The sequence below is a fragment of the Phoenix dactylifera genome, chromosome 7 (genome assembly GCF_009389715.1).
Source record: "Phoenix dactylifera cultivar Barhee BC4 chromosome 7, palm_55x_up_171113_PBpolish2nd_filt_p, whole genome shotgun sequence".
NCBI classification, from domain to species: Eukaryota; Viridiplantae; Streptophyta; class Magnoliopsida; order Arecales; family Arecaceae; genus Phoenix; species Phoenix dactylifera.
The window spans coordinates 902,128-916,026 of NC_052398.1; the positions used below are offsets into that span (position 1 = coordinate 902,128).

General features: G+C 40.1%; 3 protein-coding genes across 3 annotated transcripts; all 3 read right to left on the minus strand.

Annotated features, from left to right (window-relative positions):
* Positions 1-1,989, minus strand: LOC103715557 (60S acidic ribosomal protein P3-like). Its single transcript, XM_008803230.1, has 2 exons — positions 1,813-1,989; positions 1-213 (listed from the first exon to the last, which is right to left on the minus strand). The coding sequence occupies exons 1-2, from the start codon at positions 1,987-1,989 to the stop codon at positions 1-3; spliced, it is 390 nt and encodes a 129-aa protein (XP_008801452.1).
* A 417-nt stretch (positions 1,990-2,406) lies between these two features.
* On the minus strand, positions 2,407-4,898 carry LOC103715526 (60S acidic ribosomal protein P3-like). Its single transcript, XM_008803184.3, has 2 exons — positions 4,590-4,898; positions 2,407-2,789 (listed from the first exon to the last, which is right to left on the minus strand). Exons 1-2 carry the CDS (start codon positions 4,785-4,787, stop codon positions 2,619-2,621), a joined length of 369 nt encoding a protein of 122 aa, XP_008801406.1. The 5' UTR covers positions 4,788-4,898; the 3' UTR covers positions 2,407-2,618.
* An 835-nt stretch (positions 4,899-5,733) lies between these two features.
* LOC103715527 (probable mitochondrial adenine nucleotide transporter BTL1) lies at positions 5,734-10,853 on the minus strand. The gene is made up of 6 exons (XM_008803185.3): positions 10,742-10,853; positions 10,347-10,575; positions 9,287-9,381; positions 7,501-7,831; positions 6,653-6,890; positions 5,734-6,429 (listed from the first exon to the last, which is right to left on the minus strand). The coding sequence occupies exons 2-6, from the start codon at positions 10,515-10,517 to the stop codon at positions 6,179-6,181; spliced, it is 1,086 nt and encodes a 361-aa protein (XP_008801407.1). The 5' UTR covers positions 10,518-10,575; positions 10,742-10,853; the 3' UTR covers positions 5,734-6,178.
* Between the last annotated feature and the right edge of the window lie 3,046 nt (positions 10,854-13,899).

Consider the following 13,899-nt stretch of genomic DNA (forward strand, 5'->3'; position numbering starts at 1 on the left):
CTAAAACCACAAGCTCATATTGTTCTCTTGAGAGATGACAGAAATCTTATCAAAGGGCGACAATCCCCAGTCCTCATCGGAACTCTCTACTTTCTCTTCCTCCTCAGCAGGAGGTGCCCCGGGAGCAGCACCATCAGCAACAAAACCAGCTGCTGCAGCACCTGCAGCTGAAGCACCAATGAATGCCCCACCACCACCTCCACCAATTATCACCTGCAGCGCTAAGGATTACCATGTTCAAGCAACTCAACAAGTAACAAACCCCAATGGAATAAAAAAGAAGAAGAAGAAAAAAGAACATCTCTCATCCTTTGAAAAATAAAAAGTCATGCTACAAGAGGACTGCTCATGAACAGAGTGCCAAGTGGTTATCTTCACACGTTCAGCAATTCAAAGTTCACCCTCAAAACAACCTCCCCTCTACATGGGGGGGCAGAGTAGGCAGGATAGCATGCACCTTTCTTTCTCACATAATGTCACCAAAAAATATACACACTAGGCCTAGCATAGACAGATATGAAAGAACGTTATCGTATGAAATTACACCAGAATTGTTTTTTTTTTCCTCAAAAAAAGGCAGAGCACAAGAAACACCAAACGACAACATAGAACACCAGAGGGGTAAGAGGGATGCAAGAGCACTTCAATCAATCCACCAACAAAAACTGGAAATTATCCAAGAGAGGATAACACAATAATCCAAAAGTTCTCAAAGGATTTAACAAAGCATAACAACCATTGAAAGGATAACATCTCACATAACCGCAGGTATCTAGTCAGCAAGCACAAAGAACACGATCAGATGTGCAAGAAGCATTACAGATCCAGATTTTAAGACCCTTCAGAAACCCAACTCAAAATAAATCTAGTCTCCAAGCAGGCAGTTCCCCAAAATTGAAGGAGACACTCAGATACAGATGCACTTCCAATTTTTCCATCCACGTACTTGATCAAGCACCATGCTAGCAAAAGCCAACTAGGCATTACTATTCACAGTTTAACACAAAAGCATCTGCACAAGGATCTCTAGCGCTAGGTTGCACAAACCCTTGGAAATATTGCACTAAGCATGCTTCTAGATACACAATATTTTTTCTGCTTCAGCAACCATTATTTACTAGGACCACTGCTACATTCAGCATATTAATTATTCACCGCACTCAAGACTTAGGCTCATCATGCTTCTTGATCCGTACGGTTCCTCCGTTGCACCGAAAAAAATTAACAGTTTCATGGCACACAAGAACTAGTATAACACATCACATATACATTCACCCTTTCAATCTTCCCCATCCATATACTTTCAAATACCCCCATTGCACTGTTACAACCATATCCCCTCAAAAAGACCTTACATTTCCATTTTCTCTAGCCCTAAGCCCTTGGATCGTTTATTTCTCATACTACTGAAGCATAAAAATTTAGCGCAAATGTTCACCTATTGTCCCTCTGTGGCAAAAATTCTTAAGATCTTCCAACACAAAACCCAAACCCTGAAAAGCACCTTTCCTTTTTCTTTGCTCCACATCATGGCGAAAAGAAAACAACCAAGACAATCAAAAAAGGTATGCATTCGGTATAAATCATGTAATGTAATCTGATCCTGAAATGAAATCCAGCGAATCAGTTGACTGACAAAGATCCAAACATCAAACTGAAGTACATTATAAACCCCATTATTTTTTTTTAAAAAAAAAAAAGCAAAACACTAGCCAAACCCTAGATCCAGGTGCGATTCGGATGCCATATAATCCCCAACAACAAAGCTGAAATCAACAATGAGAGAGAGAAAAGAGACACCAGATCGATCACCAGGAAGACGGTGGAACAGTGGGAGACCATGGAGAAGGAGGTAACCCCGCCGGACAAGTCGGCGGCGAGTGCGGCCTGGACCAGCTTCCGCTGGAGCTCGTAGGTCGAGGACGCCAACACCTCAAGGTCGTCGAAGAGCTGCTTTGCGCTCCACTCAGCGCTGGAACTCCTACACATGAATGTGAACACCCCTATTCGATCCGAGATGATGAAAACCCTAACAGTAGCCTCAAGTCCACTCGCTCGAACAATACAGAGGATTGAAGAAACTCTAGGTCCGTTTTATAGTGCAGAGAATTTAATCCTTAAGACAAAAATGCCCGTGACCATTTTTGCTGCTGCACAGGTTTCCAATTGACAGGATCGGGCAGGGCCAGTCCAATGTCTAAAGTTGTGGGCCAGCCGCCCAGCTGTCTGTTTAGCATGCCAAGGCGCAACATGGCCACAAAACTGATATTAAGAAACTTCTTTAAAACTAAGGTTTTTAATTTTTAATTTACAAAAAAGCTTGCCTACAAAATGGTGTAGATATAGGAGACAAAATAATGAAAAAATTATTTGAAGTCGCACTTGAAGGACAGAGAGAAAAGCAAATCTGGGAACATATATGGTGATACTAACATGAATCAGCTTGGTTGTAACAATTCACCATTATGAAGAGAATATTCCATAAACATAACACCTAATAAACTAGGATCTGCCAGTCAAAATCTTAATATGAAGAGTGCATTCCATAAACATAATACTAATAAAGCAAACTAAAACTGCAAACTCATACTGTTCTCCTGAAATATAAGAATGGAAATCTAATCAAAGAGCGAGAATCCCATATCCTCATCACTCTCTTCTTTCTCCTCTTGCTTCTCCTCAGCAGGAGGAGCCTCCGGAGCAGCACCACCAGCAGCCGAACCAGCTGCTGCAGCACCTGCAGCTGCACCACCAATGAATGCTCCACCTCCACCTCCACCAATTATCACCTGCAGCACAAAGGATTACCATTCGAATACCGCATCATGTTAAAGCAACTCAGCAAGTAATAGACCCCAAGGGAAAATAGGGAGGAAAAAAAGGAAGAAAAAGAACCTCTATCATCTTTTAAAAAATAAAAAGTGATGCAACAAGAGGATTGCTTATGAACAGAGAGGGGCATGCAGTTATCCTCACACAGTCAGTACGTAATTCAAAGTTCACCATACAAACCCCAACCACACCCTCTCCCCGGAGTGACGGGGACAGACTATACAGGATAACTGATAAGCATGCACCCTTTTTTTTCACATAATGCCACCAAAAAAAGATACATAAAAGAAAATATTATATGAAACTACATCAGATTTTTTTCCAAAAAAGGATTTTTTTTTTTGCTTTTAAAAAAAAGGCAGAGTGCAAGCAACAATGTAGAACGCCAGAGGGGCAAAAAAGGGCGCAAGAGCACTGCAATCCATCCACCTCCAAGAGAACTTGCCAATACTCCAAAGGTTATCAAAGCATATAATAAAGCATAACAATCATTGAAAGGATAACATCTTGCATAACCGCATGTATCTAGTCAGCAAGCACAAAGAACACAATGAGATGTGCAAAAGGCATTACCTAACTATATCTTTAGATCCTTCAGAAGCCCAACTCAAAATAAATCTAGTAGTTCATCAGGCAGTTCCCCACCTTCATTGAAGCAGATACTCAAAAACAGATGCTCTTCCAATTTTTCTATCCGGATACTTGATCGAGCTATGCTAGCAAAGGCTACTCATTATTTATTTACAGTTTAACACAGAAGCATCTGCACAAAGAACTCTCTAGCCCTAGGTTGCACACCCCCTTGGAAATATTGCAGTAAGCTTGCTTATAAATACACTATTTCTTCTGCTTCAGCGACCATTATTTCCTAGGGCCATACTGCTACATTCAGCAAATCAATTATTCACCCAACCATGATCCTGTCCGGTGCAGCCGGCACACCGCAGAATGATGTGCATCCCTGGATGGCCGGCATCAGGAGTGGATGGCCATCAAACAACATGCACTATGTATGACAAGGCATGCACTAGTAAACTGCATTGTTTGATGCCCGTCCAATAGTGGCCATCCATACCTGCACAGCACTCTGCGGTGCCGCGCGACAGCAAAAGATCCATGCTCTTGTTCACCAAGACTCGCCATGCTTCCAGATACGTACGGTGCCTCTGTTGCACCACAAATAATTAACAGTTTCATGGCCCACAAGGACCGGTATATGCATCCACGCTATCGAACTCCTCCTTCCGTATACATACAAATACTCCTTTGAACCGTTACCACCATCTCCTCTCAAAAAGACTTTACATTTCCATTTTCTCTAGCCCTAAGCCATTAGATCGTTTATTTATTATACTATTGAAGCATAAAGATTTCACGAAAATGTTAATCTATTATCCCGCTGCGGAAAAATTCTTGCCTCTGTCTTCTTTGGTCTTCTAAAACAAAACCCAAACCACGAAAACCCTTTTTTTTTCCTTCTTTTTGCTCCACGTCATGGCAAAATGAAAAAAATCCAAGAAGACCAAAAAAAAGTATGCATCCGGTAAAATTCCAAGATCCAGCGAATCTTGGAATGATAAACAAAGATCCAAACCCCCAAACTGCAGCGCATCATAAACCCTATCATTTTTTTTAAAGAAAAAAAATTATCTCCTAGCTTAACCGAAGATCAAGGTTTGATTTGGATGCAACGTAATTCCCGACAAGAAATCTGAAATCAACAACGGAACAGACAAAAGAGAGTCCAGATCGATCACCTGGAAGACGGCGGAGGAGGGGGAGACCATGGAGAAGGAGGAGCTAACACCGCCGGAGGAGTCGGCGGCGAGCGCGGCCTGGACCAGCTTCCGCTGGAGCTCGTAGGTCGAGGACGCCGACCCCTCGAGGTCGCCTGAGAGCTGCTTTGCGCTCCACTCGGCGCCGGAGCTCCTGCACACGAATGTGAACACCCCCATTCGATCCGAGTTGATGGAAACCTTGCCCTAGCCTCAAGCCGTCCTCCCGCTCGAACGATACAGAGGATAGGAGGAACCCTACCTCTCTCTCTCTTCGCTCACTTTTATAGTGCGAAGTACTTAATCCTTAAGACGAAAATGCCCATGACCCTCTTCCCTGCACTTGGGTTTGCCAATTGACCGGGCCGGGCCAATCCTATAGTAGCGGGCCAACCGCCCAGCTCTCCCTCTCCCTTTTTTTTTATCTTTTTAATTTTTTTTTAATAAGCATCAGCTGCTAGAATCCGCAGCCTGACTACCCTCATGAAACCAAGCCACAATACTGGACTTGTTGGTTGTTTACTTGGATTGGGTTAGGAGTCATAATTTTGACTTCAACTCACTTTCGATGATGTGGGATCTTGCCTGAGGTAGGTTACCAGACTTCTTTTCTTTGTTGATTTTAAAAACTAATATTAAGTTTTATTTTAATTTACAAAAAGGTGTATACATAAGTGCCAAAATAATGTAGAAATTATTTGAGGTCACGCCGGGAGGACCGAGGCGAAGCAAAACTGGGAACATAAATGGCGATGCTAGCATGTAGAATTCTTAGGCTGGAATATGACAGGAATCACCTTGCTTGTCGCAATTCGCAATTATAATTTAGGGAACTAGTTCATTGTGGCCCCAGAGGTATAACAAGAAGGCTCTGAGCAATGAGCATGCTGTGTGATTATTTTGCATTAGATTTCTATATTGTGTATGCTAGCACTGCCACTTAAAACACCTTAACGGTTATGCTAAATTTATAGAACTCCTTGTTTCACTCCATTCATTTTTTTGTATCAGGCTAGACCATACCCCAAACCAGCTTGAAAAAGGTTCCTACTTAAGCTGAAGGCTGAACCAGTTAACCATGGTGCTCAAGAAGCAGCAAAAAGGCTCTACATAAGCTATGAGATTATTTTTTGCATGAGAAAAATACTCCCACACGTAATGCCAGATTTATTTTCATGAATTCTCATCAAGCACTGCTTTACAGCCAAATAAAAATATAGGTTACTGAGAATGAGTTTCATGTCCTACCGCTGCAAATTCTTTTGAGGGCGCAAGCATGATTTCGCTCGCTAGTGTAAACTATATATCACTGACATCGATAAACTTAATGACTATCATTTTCCAATAACTTTTTTTACACTTCTCTCAGTTCTTTGCACCATCAGACTAATCAGTTGTGATACAGAGTTCCCACCAGCACTAGTCGATCCTTCTCGTCGCAAACATTTTCCATCTCGTTAGGAAGATCACCAGCCTCCCTCTCCAATGTAAATCTATGTATGCATGGAATTAGAAAAAATTAGCATCCTCCAATACAGGGTCATGCAGATGGAGTCGAGTACCAGGAGCCGTTACAACCGAGGTCTGTCCACTAGCAGAATATCCTTCCATGCTTCATAGAACATCCATGTAATGCCCGAAGAAGGCATGACCTTCAGACAGCTAGCACCCCACCCTCTGTAGAGACCCAACAGACCCTCCTCGCGAATGACCTCCGACAAGGCTGCTGCCATATGAGCCGGGCACCTTCCTTGCAGGGCTCCAACCATCAGCCGCTTCCTTGCCACTTCGAGTGGGAAACTGATTGTGCTTGCGGTAAAACCTGATGAGATGCAAACAACACAAAAGCAACTCCAGTAAATAATAGGCTACTATTTTGTTTCCCAATTACAAATCTCCGATCGATAAGAAAGATACATTGCTTTCAGCTTTCCCAATACCACTCCAGAACTTTGATGAACGAAAACACAGTTTCGCTTCTTGAATCACATCGGAAGCAATTCAGAAGGAAAAAAAGACCAGGGAATGTTTAAGCAAACTCTCACCTGAGAGAGCCCCAATAATCAGCAGCTCTGAACGGTTCAGAGAATTCTTCTTCTGTGCCTGGCAGTAAGATTTCTTCATTGACTCATACATCAAATAGTAGCACGTGCTGTATGGAAGCATGCCAATTAGTGTTGGCGAAAGGCCAGCATAGAAACCACCAATCCCATCATCCTTGTAGATCTTGCTGAAAGCAAGGCTAATGCTGGGGTAGACCTCTCGATTCACAGTCAAACGATCCTGTAAGAAATACAGTAATTGAAAAAACAAGACATTTGAAAAAGCATCACAAAATACCATACTGGTATGCAGTCGACAGTACCAAAGATCAATCAGTCTCACAAAATTAGAATAAGTTTTATGTGGTCTCTGATGTCTTGTTTTAACGTCTGACAACAGACACTGGTTATTAGTCTTAAATAGGAAACAACAAGAGGGACTTTGGTTTATAGCTGAAATATGTAAAATTTAAGGTGTTAGTTCTATGCAACATTGCTGGAACTAATCTAAGTAAGAATGAAACTTGCTAATTTATTGAATTTTTAAAAAAATATTCAGTGGAATTTAGGAAAAAATTCAGGATGATGCTTGCTTTCAAAATTGGGAAATTCAGTGACCAAAATGATAAAATCTAATTTAGAAAATCACAAACTACAAAATAACAAAATCTGATTTAGAACATCACAAACTAAAATTACATTAAGTAACAATGAGCAATGAACAATAGCTATATCTGAATCTACTTCAGGTCACAAAGTAATATTAAAGTAGCAAGTTATTGGATCAATATCAATGTCATCTTTTTCCACATTATGATATCATTGACCACTAGTTCAACCTATCTTTTTACCTTAATAACTTCGAGAGGATGGCATATGAGCGTGCTTACGATGCCAGCAGCTGCACCACCAAAAGCAGCTGGGAAAATCCATGGAAAGGAGAGGTCTAAATTGATATAACCAATATGCACCTTCGGACTTCCTTCTTTCCACTTCTCTTGTGCTGATGTTAAGGTCCTTTTGACACACTCAAATGTGGCAAGCTCAATTGCCTGGGTGGGAATTATACGGAGCATATTGATGGTGTTTCCAGCCCAAAGTCCTTGCCATCCACGCTCTTCAATGATCTCTATGAAACTGGCAGGAATGTGTCTGGATCCAACTCCAACAACCATTCTAGTTCTGCAAACAAGATGTCAATGCCATAAGATGTTTTCCTCAATCCTGACTTAGTCATCCTGAAAAGAATAATATCGGTGGTCTAAGATATCAAAGCTATCAATTGAAGAGTCTGACAGCTTTAGTTCACAAATGGCCATAAAGCACAAAGATATGCCCCTTGTTTTTAACTCCATGAACTCCAGGTTTTCCTTTTCTTTACTTCTTAGAAGTTAAAATAGACCAAAATGCTTGCTAGGTTCATGTGCTCAAGGCTTGTTATTAATAAATAAGTGATTCTAAAAGTCATTAGTTAAATAAATTATAGAAGATGAACTTTCAACTGGTTTAATATTTAAATAATATGATGAAGTTAGATATTATGACCTAAGGAATTGTATGATCCACAATACGGATCTAGATCCTACGATTCTAACTGATCACGATCCAAGGATGAGATCCAAACTGTAAGATCTGATCATGGATCATAAGATTTTTTAACAGCGATGGTTTCTAGAAAGCACATAAATAAAACATGTTCATAAAGAATCTACTGACAACAAATGCAATTAATATTTTGCCAACTGAGAACGGCATTAGATGTAAGCAAAAATTTGTGTAGTTAAATAAAGTTATGACAAGTGTCAACTGCAGTACATAACTCGATGAACTGAAATTTATGGTAAATAAGATTGCAGTAACACAAGTTAGTGAACTGAGCAAGATATAACTATGAAATTTTGAAAAGTAAATGGCAATCACAAGTTTCGGACATAGAAAAGATCTCTAATCACGAGAAGATTCTGGTATGCATTAAGGAAGTGACAATCATCACATATATGAATGCAAGAGAACCTAGCATGCAGCATGTAAAGAAAAACCCTTAACTGAAATTACATTTCTGTAATTTATAAATGTATGTATGTAGCATTTATATTTCAGTAAATCTAAGTCAGATGGCATAGTCTGAGTTCATGAATGGGTTTCAAATCTGAAATTAGATAAGATTTGCCTCATTGCTGCAGGTTTAGAATGTGAACCAAGTTCAAGAACTCTAAGTTGGGGTGAGCAGTGGAGTTTGTATTTGATGTTCATCGGTTCATGTGGTTCATCCTAGACAACTCCAGCTCCTTGGCCAGCATTCACTTGATGTAATATGAAAAATCCTAGGTAACTCCTGAGGTCTGCCTTTTGGTTTATCAACTTAAACAAAATCTATACAGATATCCATAGTTAAAAAGAAAGAAAGAAAGAAAGAAAATAAAAGGATGAGGATTTTTAGCAGCTGCTGCACCCTTTGCAAATTGAAAGCCAACTGGAATTTGAATCCATATCTTGCACGAATAAAATATGAATATAAAAAGATAGTGAGGGCAAAAGTATACATGGATTGAAATTTTGCAGAAGAATAAATTTTAAACCCAAATATCGAATTCAAGGGAAATATAATGAAAAGCCTGGAAAGAAAGAGAAGCCCACCGTATAGTCTCTAGAGGAGCAAGAACAGCTTTAGTCATGGCACCAGCTAATGCCCCACTGACAAACTCTCCGACTTCTCTAGTCCTAAAGAAGCTCTGCAGCAAAGCAAATAAAAGTTTATGGATCACCAGGCTACAAATCTATTATCACCATTCAGAGTTCAATGGTAGTTCTTAAACCACCTACGCACTTTAGATCGTTTTCACACTTGGACACACAAGAAGTATCTTGCCTGAGAACAACCTTCTGTGACAAATACAGCTTATCATAGAAGGGATTGGAAATTGGGAAACAAACATCATAGGCATGGTTCGCCGTACCAGCCCAAATCAGTCGGTACGAAACGTACCGTACCGGTTTGGTACTGGTATCCAATATTAGAGGTACATCGGTATGTAGAAAAAAATTTGTACCATGTTGATACAGTGCTAGTGTGGCAACCAAGATGGCGAAGCTTTGCTACTAACACATTAAGTTTATTTTAAGATGGTCTTGTTTGATGCCTGCACCAGTGCTCGAATGATGAGACAAACAAAGGCATTCAACCTTTCAATCCATATTGATCCCAAACACCAAGCAATTGCAATAATCAGAAACGCAGAACTCCTAATGGAACAGAAAGAGCTTCCCAAATATATATATATATATATATATTTGATTTTTTTAAAAAAAATCAACTTGTGGAATACTAAACCATTGTACTTCAAGGTGTCATCAGACCCTTCCGATTCCAAGACGAGGAATAGAGCTAAAAGTTCAAAAAAAGTGGGAACTTTGTAATGATGCATATAATTGGCAGAACATGGAAGGCTCAATCGAATTGGAAGATGCCGATCTTATTCAAAATCAAAAAGATGCGATTTTCACACGGGGAAGCAATGTAGGAGCAGAAAAAATAAAGAATCCATCTTTTTGGGAATTGAGAGACTCCTCTCCAAATCCGAAAGAGGAAAACAAAGCTGTAATCAAGGTGCGACCTTTGGCATGACGAAGAAAATACATAAACAAATAAAAGGCAGAGATCAAAGGAGAGACAACAGGAGGGATCAAACAAAACCACCTTGAATGCTCCTCCGACATCGGGGATCCGGATGCGGAGCTCGACGGCGGGAGCGTCTTTGTCGACGTCGAGTTCTTTGGGCACCGCCATCTCCACGGCGTAAGCATCCCCCAGCGGCCTCATCTCCCGCTTCTTCTTCCTCCTCTTCTGCGACTCAAACTTTAAACCCATTGTGCCGATCGCCTCTTCTCTTCCTCTATTTCTGGAAGCGTAAACAATTCTTGGAAGGCTGAAAAAAAATAAAACAAGAAAACGTGAGCAAATTGTAAGGTAGATTTTTTTTTTTTTTTTGCCCTTTCTTGCCTCGGCTTGTGATTTGTTTCTTCCTGTCTCGCGATTTTTTTTTCTTTTTCTTTTTCTCCCTTTATTTTTTTTTCAATTTTTTGTCCTTTTACCTTCTTTGGTTCTGCGCCGAACGTTTTCCAAGGGGACCGAACCCTAGCTTTTTTTTTGCTTCGACCGAACCCTAGCTTTGCGAAGCTAATCTTTTCACCAGGCGTATCGGTGGTAGCTTTCCAAGGTAAAGGGGACTGTATGGGTTTATAAAAGTATTTCCTTTCTCAGAAAAGGGGGAGTGTATGGGTCCCATTCAAGAACCCCCAAATTTGAGGAGTCAACTGAAAATTGTGCTTGGACTCTGACTTTGGTGATGGGTTCCAGCCATTGGCTAACTGGCTTGAGATGGTTCACAATCCACTCGGTTTAGAGGCATCAAGTTTTGATCACTTTATTCACCAGTAAATCAAAAATATTATTCAACAAAAATACCCTGACTGTTAAAATCCAATCCAAAAATTTGAGCTAGTAAAAGGAGAGACCTATGAACGTATAAGCACCACTAAAATTTTTAATCTATCCAATATGGAACTATACCTCATCACTAATAACTCAAAAATACAATTTAAAAATTATTAAGCCGGTGTGCAATATTCTGTACATCAGTGTATTGCTCTATTTTCTGCCTATATTGCAGTGGTTTTTATCAAGCCTATTTGAGAGTTGGATTTCATTGCAGAACATTGTTAACGCGAGTAGTTTTGCCATTGATATTTAAGCATCTAGTTGTGCTGAATCAATGATTTAGAGGTCTATAACTAGTTTTACTTTATATTGACAATTTTATAGCATAAAGATAGTTCCATATAGGGCTGAGAATGGGCTTAAATATAGAGCTTATTTATTTTTCAGGACAAGCTTGGGTGTATTATTGGCTCAGCTTGAGCTCGGCTCGAGCCCGAGCTTGAACAAGGCTAAAAAATGGAGCCCGAATTTAGGCCCAATCAAGTCTCAAGTCCATTAACATCTCTTTTGTTTTTTTTTTGAGCTATCAACTATCGAACACTAGAGTTTTCAAGCTTATATAGAATCTTCTAAAAATATAATAGTTGGATACGATTCAAGATATATTAAAGTGATAAAAATTTTGAATTATCAATAAAAAAAACTTGTTTGTGAATCGCAGTTCACACCACAAATTGGGACCGGACCAACAAGGTTCAGGTTGGGCCCGGACTTGGGCTCTCATCAGAGTCGGATAGGGCATGGCCAGGTCCCATCCAACCTACGTCTAATTCTAAATCTATACTATTCTGCTATTCATAAAAATATTAATACAGTTCTATATTTGAAAACATACCGATTGGGTCCGGCGACGCATGGAATTTTTGGCATCCCACCAAGCTCGGCCGATGTTAAGTGGATGGGACGGTGCATTATGGGCGTTAGTAGGGGTGGCAAAATATGACCCGACCCGCCAACCCGACCCGTGTTCGACCCGCCATAAACAGGTTTGGGTTTGGCCTAAACAGGTTCGGATCGTAAACAGGTCGACCCGTTTAACCTGTTTATTAATTGGGTCGGATACGGATTTTAGATGTCTAACCCGTTTAAACTGTTTAACCCGTTTAACTGTTGGGCAGGTTAAACAGGTCTAAACATGTTAAACGGGTTAAACAGGTTAAACAGGTCTAAACAGATTAAACGGGTCTAAACAGGTCTAAACAGGTCGGGTTGGGCAGGTTAAATAGGTTGGGTTGGACAGATTAAACAGGTCTAAATAGGTTAAACGGGTCAGGTTGGGCAAACAGGTTAAACAGGTCGGGTCGGGTTGGGTAAATAGGTTACCTGTTTATTAAACAGGTTAAACGGGTCGGGTCGGGTTACCTGTTTAATAAACAGGTCAGGTTCATGTTTGCAATTCCTGACCCGTTTAATAAACAGGTCGGATTCAGATTTATAGTTTTCTGACCCGACCTGTATTTGACCCGACCTGTTTATGCCTGACCCGACCCGATTGCCACCCCTAGGCGTTAGTTTCGGTCAACCTTGGCCGCAGCCCGTCCCCATCTGGCTGCTCCTCTACGGCTCTAATCACTAACTCATGGGTCAACGAATCTTGTTCGAACGCATCCAGAAAGACTTCCAGTGGACTTCATTCTGCGCGCTGTTTCAGCGTCATCAATGGCAGGACTTGCTGGAAACCGAGTTAATTTATCTGCAAATTAGCATGCCATGCGGGGAAACGGACAGTACACCCAACATATCAAAGAAACTTGGGCATTGCTCTTTCCTAGTCTTATCAAAGCATACCAATTACCTAGTAGATGCAGTAATTGTTTTTTAAAAAACTATACAAACCATCATTTCTCAATGGATCCTTGGCCATATTAAGAGTACTGCTACATATCATCACTCAATTTATTGAAAGATTAGTGCAGTATGGGGGTGTGATGATGGTGCTCAATCAGTTATTGATTTCTGTATTTTCCAGTGAATAAAGTGGTAATATAGTTGGTGATCTTCGTTATTTAAAAAGGAAAAAAAAAAAAAAGAGGAAACATGTGTCGTTCATGTTTTGATCCTTGGCCATAAAAAATTTTCTTTGAAATAAATGCAGAGAAAGTTCCAAAGTATTTTTCCTGGATGTTGCTTTCGAGCTAGATGATGGCACGGAGGCTTATCTTTCCAAAAGAAGATGCCAAGCACGAAAGCGAATCCTAGCCTGAGGAGGCTAATCTAAAAATGTGATAATAATGCATGGTTGACGTGACGGCTAATCCCAACCCACCATGGGTTTGGGTTCGGGCCTTTAAGCAATGGTCGTCATGTCGTTGTTGCTTGTCCGGTCCACCTGCAGGGTACCATCAGCTTCTTAGCTTGCATAGCCAACTTCCTTTTGAAGCCTTCCTTTCAGTGTACGGACCATGTCGTCATTTTGTCAAGAAAATAGAAGAAAAAAACTTTGTTGACAAAAAAAATTCTTTTGGAATTTTCTTTTCTACTGTTCAGCAGTACAAAAAAACAAATCAGTGGTAGAAAATTAAAGAGAAAAATTCTCTAACGAGCATAAAATTTTTCTATTCCAAAAGATGGTGATCTTGAGAAAGTATAAAGAGGAATCTCATATGGGTAAACTGCATATTACTTGAAAAAGCTCTTAAGATAATATATATATATATATATATATATAAAATAATAAAAAAAAGAATGGACACCATGTTGGCAATAAAAATTTGAAGCAGAAATAAAATTAAACTATTCTACTTCAATAAAT

What these genes read in the sequence shown, in the direction of transcription:
- LOC103715557 (XM_008803230.1), bottom strand. Translation starts at nt 1,989, where the DNA reads ATGTGTAGGAGTTCCAGCGCTGAGTGGAGCGCAAAGCAGCTCTTCGAC. An exon ending in ACTGTTCCACCGTCTTCCTG is followed by an intron (nt 214 to 1,812) that starts GTGATCGATCTG and finishes TTAGCGCTGCAG; the next exon opens with GTGATAATTGGTGGAGGTGG.
- LOC103715526 (XM_008803184.3), bottom strand. Translation starts at nt 4,787, where the DNA reads ATGGGGGTGTTCACATTCGTGTGCAGGAGCTCCGGCGCCGAGTGGAGC. An exon ending in CCTCCTCCGCCGTCTTCCAG is followed by an intron (nt 2,790 to 4,589) that starts GTGATCGATCTG and finishes TTTGTGCTGCAG; the next exon opens with GTGATAATTGGTGGAGGTGG.
- LOC103715527 (XM_008803185.3), bottom strand. Translation starts at nt 10,517, where the DNA reads ATGGGTTTAAAGTTTGAGTCGCAGAAGAGGAGGAAGAAGAAGCGGGAG. An exon ending in ATGTCGGAGGAGCATTCAAG is followed by an intron (nt 9,382 to 10,346) that starts GTGGTTTTGTTT and finishes GCTTTGCTGCAG; the next exon opens with AGCTTCTTTAGGACTAGAGA. An exon ending in GCTCCTCTAGAGACTATACG is followed by an intron (nt 7,832 to 9,286) that starts GTGGGCTTCTCT and finishes TCTTGTTTGCAG; the next exon opens with AACTAGAATGGTTGTTGGAG.